Source organism: Spermophilus citellus, assembly GCF_964194105.1.
Source record: "Spermophilus citellus genome assembly, chromosome: 4".
Classification (NCBI taxonomy): domain Eukaryota; kingdom Metazoa; phylum Chordata; class Mammalia; order Rodentia; family Sciuridae; genus Spermophilus; species Spermophilus citellus.
Window position 1 is genome coordinate 129054447 of NC_138185.1, and position 25303 is coordinate 129079749.

Below are 25303 nucleotides of genomic sequence, written 5' to 3' on the forward strand. Positions count from 1 at the left end.
ACACATTCTTTGATGAATTACATATTCAAATATTTTCTTCTTTTTTTTGTCTTTTTACTGAGTTATAAGCATTCTTTATATATTCTGGATTCAAGTTTTTTGTTAAATACATGTTTTGTAAATATTTTTTCCCAGTCTAGGGGAGCTTTCATTCTCTTAACAGTATCTTCCAAAGAGCCAAAATTTTTATTTTGGTGAAGTTTAATATATTGATTTTTATTCATTCTTTTATAGTTTTTTTTCTTTTTGTGTCCTACTAAAGAAATCTTAAGGTAACTAAGATTATTTATTCTCCTTTATTTTCCCTTAGAAAAGTTTGAATGTTAGCTCTTACGTTTATGTCTCTAATCTATTTTGGATGAAGTTTAGAATATGACATAGAGGTGAAGATTGAGTTTCATTTTTTTGAATGAAGGTATCCAGTTGTTCCAATAGCAGTTGTTTGTTGAAAAATTATCCTTTTTCCATTGAATTTATTTGACACCTTTCTTGAAAAAAATCAATTGGCTACATGTGTGTAAGTCTAATTATGGACTCCCTTTGCTGTTTTGGTAGTCTATATATATACCAATACCACTCTGTCTCTATTACTGTAGTTTTAAGAAAATATTGAAATCAGGTGATTAAATCCTCAAAATTGATTCTTTTTTTTCCCCCAAAATTGTTTTGATTATTCTAGTTCCTTTGTATTTCTGTATAAATTTTGGAATTGGCTTGCCAGTTCCTACCAAAAAAGCTAGCTGTTGTTTTTATTGGGATTGCATTATTTTGAAAAATCTATTTAGAAAGAATGATACTGAATCTCTCAATCCATAATCATAGGATACTTCCATATTTATTTAGGTCCCCTTTAATTACTCAAAGCAATGTTTTGTGGTTTTCATTGTCTTGATCTTGCACATCTTTTACCAAAATATTATTGAGTATTAGATATTTTTTTTATGTACTGGTAAATATTTGGTATTTCAATTTCCTATTGTTTGTTGCTACTATATATGTATATTGATCTTGTAGCTAATTTACAAATGTTGAACTAATCTTGAATTTTAAGGATGAACTCTAATTGGAATTGACATGTTTTTATTTTTATGTTTTGCTGGATTCAGTTTGCTAAAACTGTTAAGGATATTTGCATCTATGCTAATTAACAATTTTGGTCTGTAGTTTTTTTTTTTTAATCTGGTTTTAGCATTAGGGTAATGCAGTTTTCATAAAATGATTTGGAAACATTCCTCCCTCTTAAGTTGTTTTTTTCTTTCCTTCCTTATATATTTGATGAAATTCATTATTGAGGTTAAATGGGCCTAGGGCCTTCATTGTGGGAAAGTTGCTGTTTTTCTTGTTTCTTTCTTTCTGTACTAGGTATTGAACTCAGGGGTGCTTTAAGTTGGCCTTGAACTTGGATCCTACTGCCTCAGCCTCTGGATTACCTGAGATCACAGGCATGTACCACCACAGCAGGTTTTTGTTTTTTTAAGAGACAGGGATTGTTGTTTTGCTGAAGGCTGGCTCCAAACCCCTATGATCAAGCAATCTTCCTTCCTCAGTGTCCTGGGTAGCTAGGTGCAGGTGCATGCCACAGCACTTGATTACAAATTTTATTTTTTATAGATAATATGACTATCACTGATATCTATTTCTTATACCTTAGTTTTTTGTATACCTTTATTTTATTTATTTATCTTTATGTGGTGCTGAAGATCAAACCCGGCGCCTCACACGTACTAGGCAAGAATTCTACCTCTGAGCTACAACTCCCAACCCCTAAACAATAGTTTTTGTCTTTCAAGAATATCTTCATCTCTAAAAAAAAAAGAATATCTTCATTTCACTTAAGTCAGATTTATTGGCACAAAGTTGTTAATGATATTTGTTATTCTTTTAAAAATACCTTTAGGATCTTTAGTACTATCCCTTCTCTTGTTACTGATATTATTCCTTTCTTTTCTCTGATCAGTTTGGGTAGAGTTTCTTCAATTTCATCAGTTTTCTTAAAAAGCTGGTCTTTCGGCTTCACTGATTTTTTTCTACCTTTTTTTTTTCTATTTCATTTATTTCTGTTCATATATTTTTATTTACTTTTTCTGCTCATTTTGAATTCAATTTTCTCTTTTTTTACAATTTCTTAAGGTGAAAGTTTAAGTCATTGATTTTAAAGGTTTATATATCTATTAAAAGTGTTAAGTGCTACACATTTGTTTTTAAGCACTTTTTAACCTTACTTGTTTCCTGTAGTTTTTGATATGTCATGTTTACATTTTCTTCAAAATATTTTCTTAAATCCCTGTGATTTCTTCTTTGACTCATGGGTTATTTAGAAATGTGTGTATACTTTCTAATTAATTGAAGATTTTCCAGTTACTTTTCTGTTACTGATTTCTAATTTAATTCTGTTGTAGTTAGGAAACATATTTTGTACTATTTGAACCCTCTTAAATTAATCAAGATTTGTTTTATGGCTAAATAATTTACTTAGTAAAGGTCCTTCCTATACACACCAAACAAAACATTTTTTTTTAAATAAGGGTCCTGCATACACTCAAATTTATGTGTTGTTGGGCTGGGATTGTACCTCAGTGTTAGAGTGCTTGCCTGGCACATGTGAGGCACTAAGTTTTATCTTCAGAACCACATAAAAAGAAATAAATAAGATAAAGATATTGTGACCATCTACAACTAAGAAGTAAAAAATAAAATAATTATGCAGTTGTTGAGTGAAATTTTTTGTAAATGCCAATTAGACCAAGTCTTCTGTATCCTTAATGATTTTCTGCCTATTTGTTCTTTCAATTTTAGAGAGATATTGAATCCTTTAACTATAATTATGAATTCATCTATTTTGACTTCCAGTTTCATTAATGTTGGAGCATAGGGTTTGTTTTTATCTTAATTTCTCAGATTATTCTAATATGTAGCCAGACTTATAGGGAAATGCTGTAAACCAAAGGTTCTCAAATTTTAGGGTACATTAAGATCACTTAGGGCTTATTAAAACAGATTGCTAGGCTCTAACCCCAGAGATCTGGGAGTCTGGGATCCAGCCCAAGAATTTGTGTTTCTTATAGTTCCCAGGTGATGTTGACACCATTATCAGGGACCTGGTCCAGAGGTCATACTTTAAAAATTCTTGGCTAAAAGACGGTTTCTCTTAGAATGTTGCGTGTTAGAATGATCTAGAAAGCTTTGAAATAATCCTGATGCATAGGCCACATCCAGACCAATTAAATTTAGGATCTGAATCTGGGGGTGGGAGGTGGGTAGCAGGACTAGACCTGAGTATCAGTATCCTTTTAAGTTCCCTGTATGGTTCTAATAAGTAGCCAAGATTGAGAATCACTGTTCTAGACTAAAGTAATTATCCATTTGCCCAGGAAATTATTTGGGGCTTACTACCACTCTTCTTTAGTGTTCCTTGTGTAAAATACACTATTCAGGGACTGAGGCTGCAGCTCAGTGGCAGAATACTTGCTTAGTACATGAGAGGCACTGGGTTTGATCCCTAACACCACATAAAAATAATATAATAAAGGCATGCTGTCCATCTACAACTACAAAAAAATTTAAAAATACAACACTGTTCAGTGCTAGCAAACAACAGGTTGTATGAATGATCTAGTGTGAAGAGCTGGGTACTAGGTTTCAGCTCCTTCTCCTTGGCTGTCAACCTGGCAGTTTCCTCTTTTGTAAAATGAAGCCAAAATTTCTTATTCATTTCCTAGAAAATAGAAATTTTCTGACAACAAATAACATCCTTTTATCTTTGGAAAAAGAAATTCTATTAATTAAGTATATTTACAAATCAAACTAATTTTTTGTGGAGCTGGGGTTGTGGCTCAGTGGCCGATTCGATCCTCAGCACCACATAAAAATAAATAAATAAAATGAAGATATTGTGTCCATTCACTACTAAAAAAAAAGGGGGGGCTAGGGATGTGGCTCAGTGGTTAGGCTTCCCCTGGGTTCAATACCCAGTACCAAAAATTAAAAAAAAAAAAAAAAAAAAAAAACAACTAATTTTTTGTTTTTTGGAGGTACTGGGGATTGAACCCAGGGGTGCTCTATCACTGAGCTACATCGTTACCATTTTTTTTAAAGAGGAAAGCATTTTTATTTATTTATTTTTAGTTGTACACAATACCTTTATTTTGTTTATTTATTTTTTTATGTGGTGCTGAGGATCGAACCCAGGGACTCGCAAGTGCTAGGCGAGTGCTGTACCGATGAGCCACAACCCCAGCCCACCCTTTTCATTTATTTATTTTTGAGACAATGTCTTACTAAATTGCTGAGGATGGCCTCAAACTTGTGATCTACCTACCTCAGCCTCCTGAGTAGCTGGGATTACAGGTGTACACCACCATGTTGGCTCAAAATGATCTTTAATCTAATGATATTATTTTACTCTATAGTTTCTGAAGAGAAGAAAAATATTTACTAGAAAAATCCAGTTACTCTTCATCCTCTCTAATATTTGTAGGGAAATTGATGTGTAACAGATGTGTACTACAAAGAAACCTTAGTAGCCTTTCCAGAAGTTAAATCATTGAATGAGGACATTTTAGTGTTCCATTAACTCTTTCATTCTTCACTTCATCCTTCACAGGGACTTTGACCAAGGAAAAAGCATTCTGATAACAAGAATTATGACAACAGTGCTAACACTTTTGAGCACAGCCTTCTATTTTTCTTCTCCTTCTCTATCTCATTCCTCCTTTTTCTTTTAATTTTCAGAGTAACTTTATTCACATTTTATAATTCATGATTTTTTTTTACTTATTTATTTATTCATACTGGGGGTTGAACTCAGGGATGCATAGCTATTGGGCTACATCCCCAGCTCTTTTTAATTTTATTATTTATTTCTATTTTGAGACAGGTTCTTGCTGAGTGGCTGGGATTATAAGCATGCACCACTCACTGTGCCTGGCATCATGACATTTTTACAACTAATGAGGTAGGTAGGACAGATATTGGTGTCAACATTTTTCAAATGAAAAACCTATGTAAAGAGAGACTGCACAAACTAGCCTGTAACACAGGCAAGTTCAAATTTTTTACTAATAAAGGTGAAGAAAAATGTAAGCAGAAAACCCAGAAATCTTCAGATAGCTCCAGGAGTCACGTTAGAGACTTACTAAGCAATGGGCTACAAGAATAAACATTTCAAGGGAATATTTAGAGATGAAGTCATCCAGTTCATCAAAACCATTTTATAAAAGGGGAACTTGGTTTGCCATTGGAAGCCAGAACATATGAAGAGTCCAGATTGACAGGCAGGATTCCCAAGTTCTTGGCTTTACCATGACACTAGATTCAGACCAACCCAAGTAGCCATAACCTACATACATTTGCACTTCAATATTACACAAGTATTTCAAACTCACATCCAGAAGTAATTTGCCTCCTTCAGCTATTCCCTCCCTTTTTGTGCCAATCCATCTCAATAGACAGCCCAGGGAAGAATCCTGGGAATCATCCCTCTTTCTTATCCCACCTCCTCTCAGTTACCAAAATCTGCTCCAGATCTTTCAGATCCATCTTCTCCTCCCCATTTCTTCTGCCATACTCTTGTATCAGATCCTCACTCTGCGCTGCCTTGGTTAAGTTTCTACAGTTGTCTAACAGGTCTCCCAGCTTCTACTTCTTGCCTTGTTTTAATCCATTTGCCACCCTGCCAATCACAGAGAGCTTCCAAAACAGAAATTGTATGTCATTGCTCTATTTACTATTCATTTTCTCTCTACCACTCAGGATGAATCCTAACATCCCAAGCAGTCCCAGTCTACTGTGATTTGGCTTTTGCCCTCTTCTCACATTTCATCTTTCATCTGTCACAGCTTCAGCCAAGCTTAAATTTTGTAGTTCCTCCAATGCCACTTTTGGCTTTAACCTTAGTGCTTCACTGTTCCTGGAAGTGCCCCCCTTCCTCTACCCTTTGCCTTGCTAAAATTATCTCGCCCTTCTAGACTCAGCTCAGGCTGGAATCTTTCCTGGCACCCCATTTATACCTCCTTTTAATACTTCTTAGCACCTTGTGCAAACAAAAGAGTCACTATGAAGTGTGTTGGCTCACACATCTGTGTCCTTCATTCTGGGAGATGGCAGTGTTTGGTATGAAATAGTCATCCAACAAATATTTGAGGATATACTATTTGCCAGATTTTGTAGGTGTAAGGCATACAGCAGCAAAGTAAGGACACTGGTTGCTATCAAGTGGTATGCAACATAATAAATGAATAAATGGATGGATAAACAAAGATATGTAAGAGAATGAAAAGTACTATGCAGAGAATTAAAATAAATCATGGTATGAACGCAACTAAAGGCTTCTTTAGATTGGGTATGTCAGGAAGTTCCCTCTGGGGAAGTGACATTTATGCTAAGTGAATGCCAACAAGTCATACATTGTGAGTTTTAGAGAGAAGGGCATTCTAGCAGAAAGGACTACTAGCGATAGGGCCAGAAGGATCAAGGAAGGAAGGAAAGACCAAAGAAGGACCGTGCTTCTTAATGCACAGGAAAATAGTGAAGATGGTAACGGAGAGGAAGGCCAGGGCCAAATTATGTAGACTTTCTAGGCTTCTTTTTTTTTTTTTTTTTTTTTAAGATGAGGACTCACTATGTTGTGGGCTCAAGTGATCCTCCTCCCTCAATCTTTTGAATAGCTGGGAGAGTAGTATGTATGGACTGCAGGTGCAAGCCACCATGCCCAGCCAAACTAGAGTTTGTATTTTATGCAAGCTGATGAAGAATGACATGATCTGATTTATATTTTTAAAAAGATCACTCTGGGATCGTGGGGTAAGGAGCTGTCTGGAGGCTGGCTGAGACCAGTTTGGAAAAAGACAAACGTTGGTGGCTTGGATAAGGTGGTCGCAACATTTGGGAGTGAGTGAACATTTGGGAGGTATGTGTGTGAGTTAGAATGGCCAGAAACTACTGATGGGCTAATGAGTTAGAATGGCCAGAAACTACTGATGGGCTAACTACTGATGGGCTCCAGGACCTGGGCAGTTACTTCCAGGAGAAAGGGCTTGAGAAGGTCCCTTGGCCTGCCCGAGGTCTGGCGGGAGTGACGGTCAGACAGCTGGACACTGGCACGCCCAGACCCGCAGAGCGTGGCCGGCCGCCGCTGGGACTCAGAGCCCCACGCGGGGCTTTCCGCGTCTCCCGGGCGGGGCCGGAAGAGGAAGTCCGCGCTGCTGTAGCGGCCCCGGCAGCAGGCGCGGTCCGGGCCGAACACTGCCACTGAGGCACCCGCAGAGCGACGCGGAGGCTGCGCGCCCACCAGTACGATGGGCCCGCAGGGGAGATTGCCCGCTTCCGCCGCCGCCTTGATGTGGGGCTTCCTGCTGCCGCTGGTAAGTGGGGCGGGCGAGCGGGCGGGCGTCGGGCCTCCCCGGGGCGGGGCGGGGCCCGGAGGGCAGGGGCGCCTTCCCAGCCCCCTCCGCCCGCCCCATGGCCCCGCCGGGCCTCGCTCCGCGCTCCGCGGCCTGCTTTCGCTCTTGGTTCCCCTCACCTACCGCCGCTCATTCCGTCCTTCCAGCCTCCTTTTTATCCCTGTTTCTTCCATCACCCTGTTCCCTCCCGACCCATCAAAGATATCCGCGCAATCCCTTACACGACGTTGACCTGGGTGCCTCTCTAATTTTTCATTGTGTAGGCATTTTTTTTTTCAATTGGCATCTGGGTTTTATTGTCTGGCCCATTTTATCTCCTATTAACCTCTTTCCCCTGTGAATAAAGGCCCCTGAGTGCTTAGCGGTTCAAGGACTGCGCTTTTAATTTAATTGCACTAATTCAGCTTATTTGGTTATTATTATTATTTTAGTTTTTCCTTATCCCTCTTAGTTCCTTCTTAGTCTTTGGGGGCCTATGTGATTCCTTTGTCAGGGTTTGTTTAGTTTTGTGTTGTAATAGTAATAATTTAAAATAACTTAAAATAACAAAGTAATGCCTTTAGTGGTTTTTCAGTTGTCTGTTTTAAAGGCGTGAAATATCAGCTAAGAGAAGGAAAATATACACAATAAGTGCTCCCAAGTTTGTTTTCATAATTACAGAAAATAATGTTTTAAAATTAATCATCAAGTGATATGAGGTTCAGTGGGTGATTAGGAGGTCATTGTTCAGTGTTTCAGATTTTGTGCCTATTGGCTTTCACTTAGGGAGTTTCAGGTTGAGAACATTTAAAGGTTATTTATATAAGATCTATATGCTGTATGTCTTTCTTTTCCATTAGAATGTGTAACTTCTCTGAGAGTATATTTTGTCTACTCTCCAGTTTAAAGGATAATAATTAGTGAATATATTCAAAATGAAAGTGCTTTAACGTTTATTAAGAAAATCTAAGCCACAAAGTGTTAAATGCCTTTGATGTATTCATAATTTTGCTAGGTAACATTAGAAACCCGAATGAACTTATAAAAATTGTCTTGAGGGAGTGCGAAAATACATTATAAAATGAATATCAAAGTAGCAGCCTTAGTCTGGGTTTTTGAGGTGTTTGCTGTGTAATCAGACAGATCATATCTATCCAAAGGATAGTAATTTCAGAGAGTATGTAAATGTACACAAACTTAAAACCTACATATAAAACTTAGCAAAGTGTGTTTGCACTAATTTTTATTTGAATTGTTTAAGCTGATTATATCTATATGTAGATATTGATATAATCTCATATTCCCACTATATTTAGCCTAATAATACATATTCCCACTATATTTAGCCTCATAAACTCACATTGAAATTCTTACCAAAAGCTCTGAACTTCTCACCAGAAAAATATAAGGAGAATATTCACAATTTTATGGGCTTCACAAACCTAAAGGTTATCCCTGTTCTAAATTGTAACTAGCTTGTGTCTCCCACACTCTAGATTTTAGGATATTTAAGATTGTACCTCTGTATGATATCTTACCATATTAATCTTGGGTTCTGTACTCTTCAGTCCCAAGATTGTTGTGGGAATTAAGTAACATTGTTTTTTACCCCACAAGTATTTGGTGTTCGTTTATTATATGGCAGGCACTGTTAATGACTGTGAATAAGTCGACAAAATCTTTAAATTGTGAAGGTCTTTTTCAATTCCAGCTATTATTTTAAATTCTTTCTTGTTTGTTTGCCTTTGAATTTATTTTCTTCCTGAAGCTTCCTTCCTTCAATCCCCTAAAATGGTCTCTTTTCATTCCTTTTCTTTTTCTCAGCAGAAGCTCTCTTTCCTTCTTAATGAATAGCTAGTTTTTTCCTCCAGCACTCACTATCTGAAGTCTTTTACCATTTTCTCCCTGAAGCCCTTGTTTTTTTCTTTTTCCTAACTATAGTTGTAGGTGGCCTAAGTTCATTTGAATTAATGATGCCAACTCAGTCATTTCATTTCTTCTTTCTAGGCTTTTGAAGCTGGTTCTTCTTTCCCTTAGTCAGGGCCAACATCTTCATCTAGAACAGCACATAATTTTCAAAAACCATTTCCACTTTTTTGAAGAAGAGGCAGAGGATTTAGTATTGAAAGGCCATTAAAGATCATTTAACCTGCCCTCCTCATCTTGTTTTCTTCCTATCAGAGTGATCTCACTGTATATTTTGAACTTAAGCTATAGCGTATTTAGCCGTTTTAATTTTTTTATTTGGTTTGGTTTGGTTGGTTGGTTTGGTGGTCCTAGGGATTGAACCCAGGGCCTTGCACATGTTAGGCAAGTGCTCTATCATTAAACTAGATCTCTGCCTTTTTTTTATTATATTGAAATAGGATCTAGCTGAGTTCTCCATACTTGCATCAAACTTTCTATCCTCCTGCCTCAGTGTCCTATGATTACAGGCATTTCCTGGGAATACAGGCATGAGCTACCACAGCTGACTTTTATTCTGATCATCTTAGAACATGTTAAACATTTAGGTCTAGAAATAAAAAGAGTTCCTATTGGGTGGTTAATTCTGTCTTGACCTTGCCATAATTCTGTTTCATGCTTTTCCGTCCCCAGTCCCAATTATTAGATCTTTATCTCACAGTGTGGACCCAGTCATAGGGTATTTTTTCAGAGAGAACAAGTGATGTTTAATCTGTATCTGTTTTTTAAAATTGCTTCAAAGTTCTCTGAAGAACCTTCAGTATTTCTCATAATGTTTTTCATCAAAATTTTCTCTACTTCAAAGATTTTGAAGTATTACATAGCTGTTTGAACTACTTAAATGAGCTGATAATTAGGAACCCAGGAAGAAAAAAATCTCTCTGAAAATTTACATTCTTGGGCTGGGGATGTGGCTCAAGCGGTAACGAGCTTGCCTGGCATGAGTGCGGTGCTGGGTTCGATCCTCAACACCACATAAAAATAAAATAAAGATGTTGTGTCCACCAAAAACTGAAAAATAAATATTAAAATTTCTCTCTCTCTTTAAAAAAAATTTACATTCTTTTTGTACACTATCCCAACTCAAATAATTTTAATTAATTCTTTCTTTTCTGTCCTCTTCTCCCAATCTCCAGGGGAAAGATGTTACTCAAGCAGTCAAGTTACTCAAGACATGCTAAGCTTCTGTGCTATATAATGAATATGACCCCTCCCAAATCCATATGCTGAAGCCCTAACCCCCAGTGTGAGGGTCCCCAGGGTGGAATCTTCATGATAGAATTAGTGCCCTTCTAAGAAGAAGCTCTGAGCATATTGTTCTCTCTCCTTACCATGTTAAAACACAGTGTGAAGGTGGCTATCTCCAAGCCAGGAGGAGAGCCCACCCTAGAAACTAATCCTTCTGGCACTTTTATCTTATACTTCCAGCCTCCAAAACTGTGGAGAAAAAATAATTTCTGTTGTTTATGTAACCACTCTGTGGTATTGTGTTGTGGCTGGATGAGCCAAGACACCGTTTAGTGCCAAGAATGAGTACTCAAAGATACTATTATAACAAATATCTAAACACATAAAAGTAACTTTTGAAGTAGATAATGAGTAAGCACTGGAAGAATTTTGAGGTGTGTGTAGAAATATGAACAAAATGTCCATTCTGATGAGGTCTGAAGTGGAAATGAGGATCATGTTATTGGACTGTAGATAAAAAGCAGCCTTTGACAAAAAGAGCAAAGAACCTAGCTGAGATATGTTCTAGTGTTTTGTGGAAGGTAGAACTTAGCGAGTGAAAAAATTGAACATTTTTTAAAATTTTTATTTCTTACATACATGACAATAGAGGAATACATTACAATCATAATTATCCATTCACAGCACAATTTTTCGTATCTCTGTATATAAAGTATGTTCATGCCAAATTATGTCATTATACATGGGCTGTCTTATTTTTTTTTTTTGCATTACAATTCTTAATACACTTTTATACCACAATTTATCATATCTCTGTTTGTATTATAAGGTATGTTGATAAAAATTGAACATTTATGTGAGATTTCTTATTAAAGTAATGAAGAAATAGGTTGCTTAATCTTGATTTCTTATAGTAAAATATGAAAGGAGAAGTGAATTGAAGAAGGAATTATTAGCCGGGCATGGTCGCACATGCCTCTAATCCCAGCAACTCAGGAGGCCGAGGCAGGAGGATTGCAAATTCAGAGCCAGATTCAGCCACAGCCAAGCACTAAGCAATTCAGTAAGACCATTTCTAAATAAAGTACAAAATAGAGTGGGGATGTAGCTCAGTGGTTGAGTGCCCTGAGTTCAATCCCAAGTACCCTCTCCAAAAAAAGAAGGAATTTTTAAGCAAAATGGAACTAGAACTTGAAGATTTGGAAAATATTTAGCCTATCCATATTTAAAAGTGAGAAATATATTTCTGAAAAAAACACAATGTAGTTGAACAACCATTTGATGAAGAGTTATAGGATTATATAAGCAGAAATACTGCTGGTTTGAACTGAAGGGGATGGAAACAGAGATGAAATGAAGAAAGACTGTCACACATTTTGTATTTGACAAGACAATGCAATAGAGCTATTTGGCTATGAATGTGCTATTTTACCAGAAAAGGGAAAAGTGAAAGTGAAGGCTATTTAGAGATCATTAGGTCTGTCACCTTGGTTTCAATATGTCAGATGTCTTCTACGCAGAGTCTTTGGGGTGCATAACAGCCAGTGAGTCATGAGGTACCTGCCTTAAGTTGTGAGGCAATTCCCTGCAGAACTAAAGAGTTAGGGTCATCCTAGAGAGCCATGGCCTGGAAGATGGGATATCAAGCCCATGGATTATTCTTGAACCTCAAGACTTAATAGAATTTGCCTTACTCAGTTTGGGACTTTGTCAATACCTATCACCACTTCTTTCCTTCTATTTCTTTCCTTTTGGAATGAGAATGTCAATTCTATGCTGGTACCATCTTTATATTTTAGAAACAATTTTTTTTTTTTTTTTTTTTTTTTAGTTTCACAGGTTCAAAACTAGAGCATAATTTTACCTTGGGATGTATCATACCTTGATTCTTACCCATATCCGATTTAGATTTAAATAAGACTTCAGACTATAGGCTTTTGAGTTGTGTTGGAATATGTTAAGATTCGGGGGGCTATGGAGATGGAATGAACATTTTTTGTCTGTAAGAGGACAAGAATTTGATAGTTAGAGGTGAGCTACTGTTAACTGAATTGTGTCCCCCCCAAATTTTTTGAAATCCTGACCTCCAATGTGACAGTATTTAGGCGTGTGGCCTTTGGGAGATAATTTTGGTTTAGATGAGGGTAGAACCTGAGCCCTCGTGACAGGATTAATGCCCTCTTAAGAAGAAATACAGATAGTTTAGTCAATTTCTCTCCTCACTATGAGGACCCTGTGAGAAGATTGCTGTCTCCTAGGTAGGAGAAAAGCCTTCACCAGAAGCTGACTCTGCTGGAACTTTGATCTTAGAATTCCATCCTTCAGAACCATGAAAAAACAAATTTCTGTTGTTTAAGCCACCCAGTCTACAGTTATAGCAGCCTGAGCTGTCTGGTTTTGTCACATTCCTCCTTTTACTTTCATGTTCTTCATGATTTTTCTCTTACCTTCTTGCATCTGAGATGTCTGAATTTCCTCATCCTATTGTCTGCATTCTAATTCACTCATGGCTGTGTATCAGTAGTGTAATAGCTACATGTAAATCTCCTTTGAAATGCAAAATAATTCTGAAAAGGCTCTTGAAGATTCTGGCTTGTCCCAGATCATAGAAATTCCCCCAAAATGGGACTAGACTCAAGTCTTTCAACATGTTTTCCACTGAATTATGCAGTTATAATTTTTTTCTGAGTCTAAAATAGAACACAAGATTGATACGATGAATTATGAATCTTATTTATAAGAAAAAATTTAAAGCTAGGAAAAGTTATGTTTAAGTTTGATTTTTTTTTTCCTAAAAAACCACCAGAAGGAATAGGGATGTAGCTTAGTGGGGGATAGCTTTCCTGGCATGCAGAAAGCCCTAGGTTTGATTGCTGATACCATAAAAAACAAATAAATAAAAACACCTGAATTGGATCTGTTTATCAAAAGTTAGGCCAGAAAGTCTCCAGGTATAGTCTCTTCCCTTCTCCTAAAATGAAAGGAAGGGAGAGAGAGAGGAAGAATTTTATTACCTTTAATCATTACATATACCCATTACAGTAATGCTTACTTGACGTTCTCTACTGCCTCCTGTACACCTCATAAACTGCAGGGTCTTGAATGAATGAATGACTACTACCTTGTCTCTTCCCCACACCCTAGTACCTCTTAGCCTTTGTATTACATGTTTCAGATTCTCCAAATGCAAGAAATGATCCTGGCCTTGCTTTTCCCATGGCCCACAGACTATTCTGATTCCCTGTAAATCTCTATTTGATGCCTTAGCTCCCACTCAGCCTCTATTTAAGTAATTAAGATTATGCTTAATAATCTGTGTGTCTGGGTCTGGTCACTTTCAATGCATCATTTTTATAATCCTTGAATACTGGAAAAAAGACTGGAAACAATGTAAGAATGTAAGTTGGCTAGATTACATAAGTTATTAGAGAGGAAAGAGTGATCAGAAAGTTATTTAGGCCTGATTTTAGAATATGTGTGATTCAGACATAACAGTCCCAACTCTACTTTTTCTCTGAGTCCCCTTTCAATTCTTTTTTTGTTGCTATTGATTTAAAATGAATGTCTTTGTAAAAGAGAAAAATGTTTGTAAAGAAGAGGATACTTCCTACATTTAAAGAGTAGTGGGTATATAACTGTTCCTCCTCTGCATTTACCAGTAATTATATTGCCACTTTATATATTCTTGTTTAGAAAATAGATTTTATTTGACATGAACTGGGTATCATTTGAGATTATGAGAGTAGTAGATAGCTACCCTAGAGTGGTACACCAGGACCCAGTGGTATGTACTGAGGAGTTTTAAAATGAACACATAGAAGAAATGGAACCGGAGGTTGGAGTATAGCTCAGTGGTAGAGCACATGCTTACCATGCACAAAGTCCTGGGTTCAACCCCAGCATAAAAAGAAAAGAAAGTATGTGAGGGAAGGGGAGGGGGGATAGTAGGGGATAGGAAAGGTAGCAGAATACAACAATTACTAATAGGGCATTATGTAAAATTGTGGATGTGTAACCGACGTGATTCTGCAATCTGCATTTGGGGTAAAATTGGGAGTTCATAACCCACTTCAATCTAATGTATGAAATATGATATGTCAAGAGCTTTGTAATGTTGTGAACAACCAATAAAAAAAAGTAAAAAAAAATAAATAAATAAAAGAAAGTAATGGGGGAACTGTTTGCCAAAATACAAACTTTGGTTGTATCAGCTAACTGCAGATGCAGTGTCTCTCATCTTTTGAAAAAATTCTTAAGAGCACTCTTGTACTGTCTAGAAGACTAATGTCTTTCATTGTTACTCATGATAAACTCTTTAATCATATACTTTAGACCAACATCAGAGCATCACCTGGAAGCTTGTTAGAAATGCATAATCATGCTAGAAGGAAGCATGATTAAAACCCGCTGGATCAGAATGTACACTTTAATAAGAACATTAAAGTTCAGCAAGCATTGATCTGTATACTAAAAAGAAGGAAATGGTTACACAAATTGCTAAGTATAATATTCAAGAAAAAAGAAAACCATACATAACTAATCTGGCAGAGCTTTTGAGGAAATTAAATATTTACAGGGGTAAAGGTTAATAGCTTAATATGTATCAGGTGAAAATTGGAAAACATGTAGAGTCCTGGAAGAGCTAAAAGATGGCATGGATAATGGAGTAGGGGGTATTATGTTAAATATAACTAGAGAATTGTTTTTAATCTTCACAATAAGAGTATAATTTCTTGACTTGTATTTCCTTTTGTAGCAGCTTTACTGAGATATAACCCACATACTTAACACTTCACCCATGTAAAGTATATAATTCAGTGTTAGTATATTCACAGATATTTATAACTATAACCATAGCCAATTTTAGAACATTTCATCACTTCAAAAAAGACACCCAGTAGGTAGAGTACAGAGGCTGTTTAGAGCAGTTAAACAGTTCAGCATAATACTATAATGGTGGGTATGTGTCATTATATATTTGTCCAAACCCATAGAATGGATGTGTAGCTTTCAATCACTGTAACAAAATAACTGAGAAAAAATCATCTTGTAAGGAGGAAAGATTTATTTTGGCCATAGTTTTATAGGTTTTAGTTCATGGTCCTTTGGCTCTATTACCTTTGAGCCTTGACAAGGAAATATATCTTGGCACAGACTACACAACAGAAGAAATTGCTTATCTCATGGTGGTCAAGAAGCAGAAAAAGAAGAAGGGGCCAGTATCCATATATCCCCTTTAAGGTCATGCTCCCAGTGACCTAATGTTCTTCCACTAGACTCCTCCTCCTAATAATGCCACAAGTTGGCAACCAAGCCTGCAGCATATATGGATCTTTGGGGGACATTTAAGATTCAAACCACCCAGCAGCTCAGGAGACTGAGGCAGGAGGATTGGAAGTTCAAAGCCAGCCTCGGCAATTTAGCAAGGCCCTAAGCAACTTAGTGAGACCCTGTCTTAAAATAAGTAAAAAGAGCTAGGGATGTGGCTTGGCGGTTAAGTGCCCCTGGGTTCCAGCCCTTGTACCTCCCCCGCAAAAAATTCCAAATCATCACATTTTGCTTCTGGCCTCCAAAGGTTCATGTCCCTCTCAACACAAAATGCATTCAGTCCATCTCCAAGAGTCCCCAGTCTTAAATATTCCAGCACTGCGAAAAGTTCAAATCCAAAATCTCCTCTGAGACTCAAGGCAAACTCAACTGTGAACCACATACAGAAATTAGAAAGGTACATATTTCCAAGATACAGTGGCAGAGGATAAACAGTCCCATTCTACAGGGAAGAATAGGGGCATAGAAAGAAAGGGTCCCATCAGGGAAAATATTAAATCCTCTAGGTCTAATTTCAGAATCTGGGCACACAGTAGCATACATGAGCTCTAAAAGGCTTGGATAGCCCAGCCCCTGTGACTTTGCTCCCTGCAACACAAATATTCTCTTGGGCTAGCTCTGCTCTCAGCCTGCAGTTTCCTTAGCAGGCATTCCACATTCCTGGTCTTTCTTACTTCGTAGAGTCTCCATCTCAATCTTCAGCTTCTCTCTCACACCTTTATGCATTACCCTGTCAAGCTGCTTGCAGAGACCCTGACTTTACTACACACTACCTAGCCCCCAGCCTTTCCTTTGAAATTTCAGTGGAAGATTCTGTGACCTCGTGTCTCTTGCATTTCTCAATGCCAGCAAAACCAGCACCATTTGGGCAATGCCAAGGTCTGCTGCCAGTGGGAGCCATACCTAGATTGTCTTGAATCATGGCTGCAGCGTGTCCTGACTGCTGAACTGTCAAAGGTCTTGAATACAAAATGAATCCTGAGGAGATAGTCCCTAGTGGCCCTGTGCAAATGGGGTACTCCAATGCTCACTTCTCAGGTTAAAGGTTTACACTTTTACACCTTTGAGCCTGTGATGGTTTAGTTCCTGCTGATTTCTGAGATGCCCTCCAGGCATCTTTGCTATGTAAATTATTTGGCTGCTTTTTAATGATACTAAATTTCCCCACAGTTTTAAACACACTTTTCTGGCCAAACTTCAAGTTTTTCAAATCTTTCTGCTCTATCTTCTACTCCCAATTCTAAATATGTATTTGGCTAAAAGCAGCCAGTAATACCCATGGCACAGCCTGCAGTGCTGTGCTGCTTTAAAACTTCTGCCAGATTAATTAGTCCATAACCTTTAAACTGGGTCTTCTACAAAGTCTCAGGGCACGGACAACATGTAGACCAGTTCTTTATCAAAATGTAACATAAATGACCTTTCAGTCCAATTCGCAGTACAGTCCTCATTTCCATCTGAAACCTGTGAACCTGGCCTTCACTGTCTACCTTTCTGTCGGCATTATGGTCTTATGAGCATTCACCAGAATTACCAGTTAAGCTCAGCTTACAGCATTTTAAGCTTTCTGTTTCCTGCTTCTCCAGACTTTCGAGACTCCTCCTGTAGACCAATTCCAAAGGCTTCTGAACCACATAATCAGGTATAGTTAACACCAATGACCCCACTTCTTAGTACCAATTTTCTGTGTTAGCTTTGACTGTGACAGAAATACCTGAAAAAAAATCAATTTATGAGAATAAAAGATTTATTTTGGCTCACAGTTTCATAGTTTTCAGTACATGATCATTTCGTCCTGTTGCCCGTGGCAAGACAGTACACCATGGCAAATGAATCTGCTCACCTCATGGTGGCAAGGAAGCAAAGAGGGAGTGGAATGGACTGTGGTTCCAATATCTTCTTCAAGACCATACTCCTTCTGACCTAGCTTCTTTCCATCTCCTAAAAGTTTTCTACCTCCTAATAACATGATAGGTTGGTAACCAAACCTATATAGCAATATGGGTCTTTGGGAGTCCTTTAAGATCCAAATTATAACAATGAAAAACAGCACGAGTGAACCCTAATGCAAAGTGTGGACTTTGGGTGATGATGTGTCAATGAAGATTTATATCTTGTAACAAATGTACCACTCTGATGGGAGGGATGTTGATAGTAGGGGAGGCTGTGTTTGTGTCAGATAAGGGCATATATGGGAACTCTGTACTTTATGTTTAGTTTTGCTGTGAGCCTAAAACTGCTATAAAAATAACCTTATTTAAAAAGTAAGAAGCTCCATACACTTTAGCTGTCAGTCTCCACGTTTACATTTCATTAAGCCCTAAGTAACCATTAATCTTCCAACCATTAATCTTTTGTATTTCTTTTGCATCATACAAGTACTTGGCTAGGTGGTAGATGTATTATTAGTAATAATTACCATTTACTAAGAACTTAATATCTGCAAATAATTGCATAATATATCTTAATCCTTATGACAACTTTATGAAGTCCAGGTGTTTATTGTCATCTCAAAGCTGAGGATATTGAAACTTAAGGTAAGTTAAATGACTTATAACATAGCTAGTAAATCGTGAAACGGGCATTTTATCCTAGGACTCTAATTTCAAACCTCAAGAGTTTTTATTTTTATATTAAAAAATAACATTTTATCTATAATGTTATATATTCTATAACATTACCTATCATATTATAACATAATATCTATTGTAACAAACTGAATTTTTAGAGCCATGCAATATGTATGAGAAATTTTACCAAGATATTTAAAGATGTAGTGGAAATGCTCAAGTTGTATAGGCCTACTGATGCTCCACATTCAGTATTAACCATTTTAAAATTATATGTGTTTATACTTTCATATTTTATATTAGTCTTCTACTAAAATTTGTTTTACCTTAGTAATTTATACATCAATGAGATTTGCATTTATCATTGACAAATTTTGTACACTTACTTATAGAAAAGATAATAATCCCTCTATAGCAGTAAATCATACTCAGTTTGAACATCTTTGTTCTTCCTTGGACACTTAAAGATTTTTTAAAAATCCTTTAGAGTTTTGTATGTATAAAAAAACAAAATATTATAGTTATATAACAAGAGTAGTATATATTTAGCAGTATGGAAAACCCAATACATTAAATTTTAGAAAAGCTACAGAGCAGTATGTATAGCATGACCCTAATTTGTAAACAAATATATATGTATATATTTATCTTAAATGTTTATGTATAGTTTTGGAAAGATACAAAAGAAACCCCTAAGAATGAGTGTGAGGATGAGAGGAAGAAACTTTGTGTGTACCCAATTGTTTTGCCTGAATATTATTCCTTTTATTAATTTCTCTTCTTCTAATCATTAGGGTTTTTGTTTTGTTTTATTTTTTTGTGGTGCTGGGGATGAACCCAGGGCCTTGCATAAGCTAAGCAAGTACTCACTACCCCAGCCTTCTCCCTTGCTTTTGCCTTTATTTTCCTCTCACTTTTTCTTTTGATGTGTGTGTGTGTCTCCTCCACACAGATTCATATGTACAGATATATATATGCATATATATTTATATTTATATATATACACACACACATACATATAAAGGGGCTTTTAGAGAAGTCATTATTTACATAAAAATAGGATTGCACTATAAATGCCTCTCTGGAACTTGCTTTTCTTACTACTGGACATTATCTGTTTCTAGAGATAGATCTAGGTGTTTCCCTTAATAACTGCATTCTATAGATACTGTTATGTAATCATTCCCTTGCTGGTCGAAGTTGTTGATTTACTTTTTGCTAAAGTGAATAATATTGTAGTCAATAACCTTATACATTAATCTAATCTGTGCATTTATTTATCTATAGGATATGACTCAGGATTCTATATATTTTTTAATGAATACTAATTATAAAAAGATTATACCATTTCAGCAACAGTGCGCACAGTTAAAATCCAGATCCTGATCTAAATATCTTTCCTCTCTAAAAGGAACTTGTGGAATGGCTTTAGCAGATGAAGGACAAAGTCAGCCCAGGATATCTTATGCCAAATAAGCAAGAAATCCTGAAAAACAAATGAGGTCTTCTAAAGAGGATATAAAGACTTAACTAAAAGAGTTAGCTCACTAAATTTGGGGAAATTTGAACATCAAACAAATAATTTTAATTATACTGCATTGAGTTGTTTTTAAAAAATGACTCTGGTGATACTGAACAAAGGTGATAGAGGGGAACAATAAAGCCCTTTTAAAAATATTAAGGCTAAGCAAATTGTCATCTGTCTGTAATCCCAGCTATTTGGGAGGCTGAGGCAGGAGGATTACAAGTTTGAGACCAACTTTGGCAGCTTAGTGAGACACCCTGTCTCCAAAAAAGAGCTGGAGGTATTAGTTCAGTAGCAGAGCAATTGCCTAGCATATGTGAGGCTCTGGATTTGGTCTCCTGCACTGTTAAAAAAGAAAAAGAAAAACAGAAGAAGAATACTAGCTCATGAATAACAATATTAAAAAGACATCATTTGCCATTTGCCATTCCTAGTATAATATATAAAAATTTTCAGGTGAAGCCTATCATGAATGCCAAAACCCTGGAGAAATGATGTTGGACTCTTCACATGGGGCACAGATTGGTCACTTACCAATCACAAAGGGAAAAAAATACTTTTTTTTTAAAGAGAGAGAGAATTTTTTTTAATATTTATTTTTTTTAGTTATCGGCGGACACAACATCTTTGCTTGTATGTGGTACTGAGGATCGAACCCGGGCGAGCACGCTACCGCTTGAGCCACATCCCCAGCCCGAAAAAAATACTTTTGCATTTTAGAAATTCTGCAGTTACTGCCTGAACCTGATAATCAAACTCAGTATCACTAGTGGTGGGAAATCCTAATGTTATGTGCCATTTATTTTTGGATGCAGTTAAGAAGTGCCCAGTTCACTTATAAAATATTCTTCCCCAAAATGTTTAACCTAAATCTAATCAACTCTCATGTATATCTGCAGATATAGATAGACTCATAGATAATTCTACTATATGACCTTAGGTAGGTTATATTAGTATCTTCTTTAGTGTCAGAACCCTCACTTGTGAATCAATGGCATTGAATCGGATAAATGTAGCATGTAGTAAAAATAACATTGGTTCAGCTCATAACATTCATGGCTACCAAGTATATAGCTGAGTAAAAACTCTCTTTTCAACATCTAATTACTCTTGTGTAGTTTGATATTATGTCTCAGAAATTCCCTGTATTTACTTAGAACTAACAGCAAATGAAGCCCTGAGAATGCCAAAAAGTCCTCTAATCAAAAATGTTCAAGCAGCATTTCAGGTAGGAGAACATAGATTAGAACATCTCTATACTCATTAAGAATAGTTTGAAATGGTTTGACTTGTTTGAAATTCCCAAGGTCAAAAATGGTCAAACATCAGTAATTTCATATGATTCAACCTATTTGGGCATTAATGGCAGAGGCTTGATATATCATCTTTATTTGTCAAGCACTCTTTTTTCTTCCTTATTGTTTTAGAGAAACATTTACTCACAGAAGGAAAGAGGAAAAACCTGTACTGATCCAAGTTTGAAAGAATTGGTGATGTGGCCTGATATTCTAAACATTTTAGGGTATTTCTTCATTTCATAATCTCTCTCGTCCCTCATCCCTACGTACTATAGTTATTCTTTTCAATCACTTTTATCCTTTTCTTTCCCTTACTTTGAACTTTGGATTGGTCTTTTTGGATAGGGAGCTGCAGAATTTTGAAGACTTGAATAAAAATAATTTACATCAAATTTGAGCTGGTTCTCTTCTCAAGAGTACTTATAATAATGTAACTTTTTAAAGGCTAGTTAGTAGTAGAATGCAGAAGGTAAGATAGGTTGAGGGATTTTTAGTGTATTTAAAACTTTTTCTTCTGGGCTAGGGTTGTGGCTCAGTGATAGGACGCTTGCCTTGCATGCATGAGGTTCTGGGTTCGATCTTCAGCACCACATAAAAACAAATAAATAAAAAATGAAGATATTATGTCCATCTACAACTAAAAAGTTTTTATTTCTTCTATACAACATGAACAATTAAGTGATAACTCAGAGGAGATTGGAGAGGAAAGTTTCAGGCTGTGAGGCAAGATTGAAGTTATTACCTGATAGCAAGAATCCTCCCTGGAATATGACTGGTATAACCTGTCTTCCTCAAAGAATGAGTTCTGGGCAAATGTGGATAGTTTCCATATTCCCAATCTGTCTTTTTATTCTCTAAACCAAGAAGAAATAAATTCATTGGAAGACTTAGCCTCTTAAGGAAATTTGGTGAAACCTGTATGTAAACAGCTTTATTAAAAGCCCAATTATTGCCAGTGTGAAAATTATTATTTGTGTCTTAGACAGCTGCCCAGGAAGCAGTCCTGCATGCATCTGGAAATGGCACACATTTACCATCTAAGGACTACTGCATTCTATATAACCCTCAGTGGACAGTGCTTCCAAGTACCCTAGAAAATGCAGTAAGTAAATCAGAGTTACTTTTTATTTATAAAAATAAAACTATTGAAAAGTGAAAATGAGTGAGAATTACGTTTTAGTGTGTGAACTAATTTAGATACAGGGTCATTATTAATAATTATTATTTTATTGCCTTTGCTAAGTGTTTTTCTCTCTATGAGAGAAGTAAGTTGTGTAATTTTAAAATACCTCCAAACCTCATTGTTTGTCATAAAATATTTCTAATTAAAAAGAGCACTTTTTTGTTCTTAGTGCTGAGGATGGAATTTAGGACCTCATGCATACTGAGAATATGATCTACATCACTAAGCTATACCCCAGTGCCTAAAAGAACACTGAATTAAATTGATACTGGTGTTTATCACTGAATGCCTGTAGGTAATATGTGATATTTGTCATGTTAAAGACATTTCTTATTTTCAGACTTCCATTAGTTTGCTGAATCTGACTACTACACCACTGTGTAGCCTTTCTGATATTCCACCTGGTGGCCTAAAGAACAAAGCAGTTGTGGTACAATGGGGAACCTGCGATATACTTGAAAAAGCCAGAATTGCACAAAAAGGAGGTGCCGAAGCATTGTTGGTTGCCAATAACAGTGTCTTAGTAAGTTTTAAAACTGTGGCTTCTTTGGAGCTCATGACATGAAATTTTATAGGAATTAAGTAACTTTTCTTGTGTGTGGTTTAGAGACTGAGATAAATAATCTGATGGTAGGATTCTTTGTCAGTAAACATTTGGGATCTGATAGGCATTTATTTGAAAAGTTTTGTAGTTTTCTATTCTTAGAATAGAAAAGACTGTGTTAGGAATGCGTATATACAAACACACATATGCATGTGTATGTGAATATGGACCATACACAGATATCATATATAGTATATATTAGCTTAAATTCACGTTAAAAAGATTCATTCTATTTTGAGAACTCATAATATTAAGAAAGAATTCCCCAAACTTTGTTTTATAGCTAAAGAAAGATATAATGTTAACTCTTAATAGAATAGTTTGTATCACTTTTATTCTGTAAATATATTAGTAGTTAATAAGTTTTCATAATATGTATTTTTCTTTTAGTTTCCTCCCTCAGGGAACAGGTCTGAATTTGATGATGTGAAAATACTGATTGCCTTTATAAGTAAAAAAGACTTTAAAGATATGAAACAGGTACATTAGTAATTATAAAGTAGCTGAAATTTATAAATGGTCTAACTCTTTAATCTCTGATACTTAGTTTTGATTATTATCTATGGTGCATTTGCTAACAAGAAGCTTAAAAGCCTATGAAGTCTTTATTTGGGAAGTACTTGCCTCTCATTTGACACAAAGTGTCTCAAAGGCTGGCTTTACAAAAAATGTTTATTTGAGTTCTATTAAAATCTCTTTGTGTCATTTTTTTGTATCTTAATTTTAAATCCCTGAACAAAATGATTATATGAAACATTGCACTTTTGAGATTTTATAAACCAAAGTATATGCTCATATTTTTGGCTAGAAAATATATTATGTTGTCTAGTCTTCTTGACTGATGTACAGTGTCCATTCCAAAATGACATGTGGAAGATTGCTGCCATATTCCATAATAGAATTTCTGTGTTTTAAATGTCATTTTTGCCTTTCAGACTTTTGGAAGTGACATTACAGTAAAAATGTACTCTCCATTGTCACCTAACTTTGACTATACTATAGGGGTTATTTTTGTAATTGCTGTGTTCACTGTGGCATTAGGAGGATACTGGAGTGGACTAATTGAATTGTAAGTTTAATTAAACTTTTATGTTTTGTGATAAATGGTTTAAAATATTGTAATCATTTTATTTTAACCATATAATGACATTTAAAATCTTCCCCTGACTTCAGAACATAGTGACAATAAAACCAGATTTTTGTTTGTCCTTATTTAAGTCATATAAAGTTTTCACTGAGAAGAAGAGAGTCATAGTTTCCTCTAACTCTTCTGTTGAAAGGGAAACATTAAAGTCACATAAAAAACCCTCTTTTGGGGACTGGGGTTGTGGCTCAGTGGTATTGCGCTCACCTAGCACATGTGAGGCACTGGATTCGATCCTCTGCACAACATAAAAATAAATAAATAAAGGTATTGTGTCCAACTACAACTAAAAAGAAATGTTTTTAAAACCCTTTTGGAAAGTACTTACCTCTCATTTGGCACAAAATATCTCAATTCAACATTCACAAAGGATATTCATTTGTTTTGAATTCTGGTAAAACCTTGGGTCTTGTCTTCTATCATGTCTTATTTGTTTTTTGGTTTTAGTTTTGGGGGGTATTGGGTGGGTACCAAGGATTGTATTTAGGGGCATCAACCACTGAGCCACATCCTCAGCCTCATTTTGTATTTTAATTAGAGATAGGGTCTCTCTGAGTTGCTTATTTAGCACCTCACTTTTGCTGAGGCTGGCTTTGAACTTGAAATCCTCCTGCCTCAGCCTCCTGAGCTACTGGGATTATAGGCATGCTCCACCACACCCAGCTTATATATTTAATTGTCTCTCTCAGGAAAGGTAAAAATACTTAATATTCCTAATGTGCCTATTTATTTACACTGGAAGAAAATAAGCAGAGAAGAAAGGAAGTTTTTCAGTTAATTCTGCCTGAGTCATCAACAGTAGGGCTTCATCATTGTACTTATTGATTTAGGAACTCTAAGGATATTAGGCACATAAAAATTCCAAATGTACATAAAATTTGGATTTTCCTATTTATTAGTAACCTAAACACAATCTTCATACAGTTTTTGTACCTTTGGCTCTAGATTAAAACAGGCAATACAGTATAGAAGGATCAGTTCATATTTGTAACTCTGAATGAAAACCTATGCTAAGAGCATATTATTTTATGTATAAAGGATAATATATTAGTTTTTGAATTGGTCTATATAGGTTTTATTAAAAAGGGCTTATTTGTAATTACATGAAGCTGAGCTTAT

At 36.0% G+C, this 25303-nt stretch overlaps 1 protein-coding gene and 1 long non-coding RNA gene across 3 annotated transcripts in view; one reads left to right on the top strand and one right to left on the bottom strand.

Moving 5' to 3' along the window:
- The window catches only part of LOC308647969, a 98017-nt gene extending 92412 nt beyond the window's left edge, over positions 1-5605 (bottom strand). The window contains exon 1 of the long non-coding RNA XR_014021748.1: positions 5509-5605. This is a non-coding gene — a long non-coding RNA (uncharacterized lncRNA). The remainder of the gene's footprint in view (positions 1-5508) is intronic.
- A 1476-nt stretch (positions 5606-7081) lies between these two features.
- The window catches only part of SPPL2A (signal peptide peptidase like 2A), a 46236-nt gene continuing 28014 nt past the window's right edge, over positions 7082-25303 (top strand). The window contains exons 1-5 of one of the 2 annotated variants that reach the window (XM_081292587.1): positions 7082-7361; positions 22236-22355; positions 22777-22959; positions 23431-23520; positions 23976-24109. In XM_081292587.1, coding sequence (XP_081148713.1) covers positions 7296-7361; positions 22236-22355; positions 22777-22959; positions 23431-23520; positions 23976-24109 — 593 coding nt within the window. In that variant the 5' untranslated portion in view covers positions 7082-7295. The remainder of the gene's footprint in view (positions 7362-22235; positions 22356-22776; positions 22960-23430; positions 23521-23975; positions 24110-25303) is intronic. The other variant, XM_081292588.1, reaches the window with a different exon arrangement.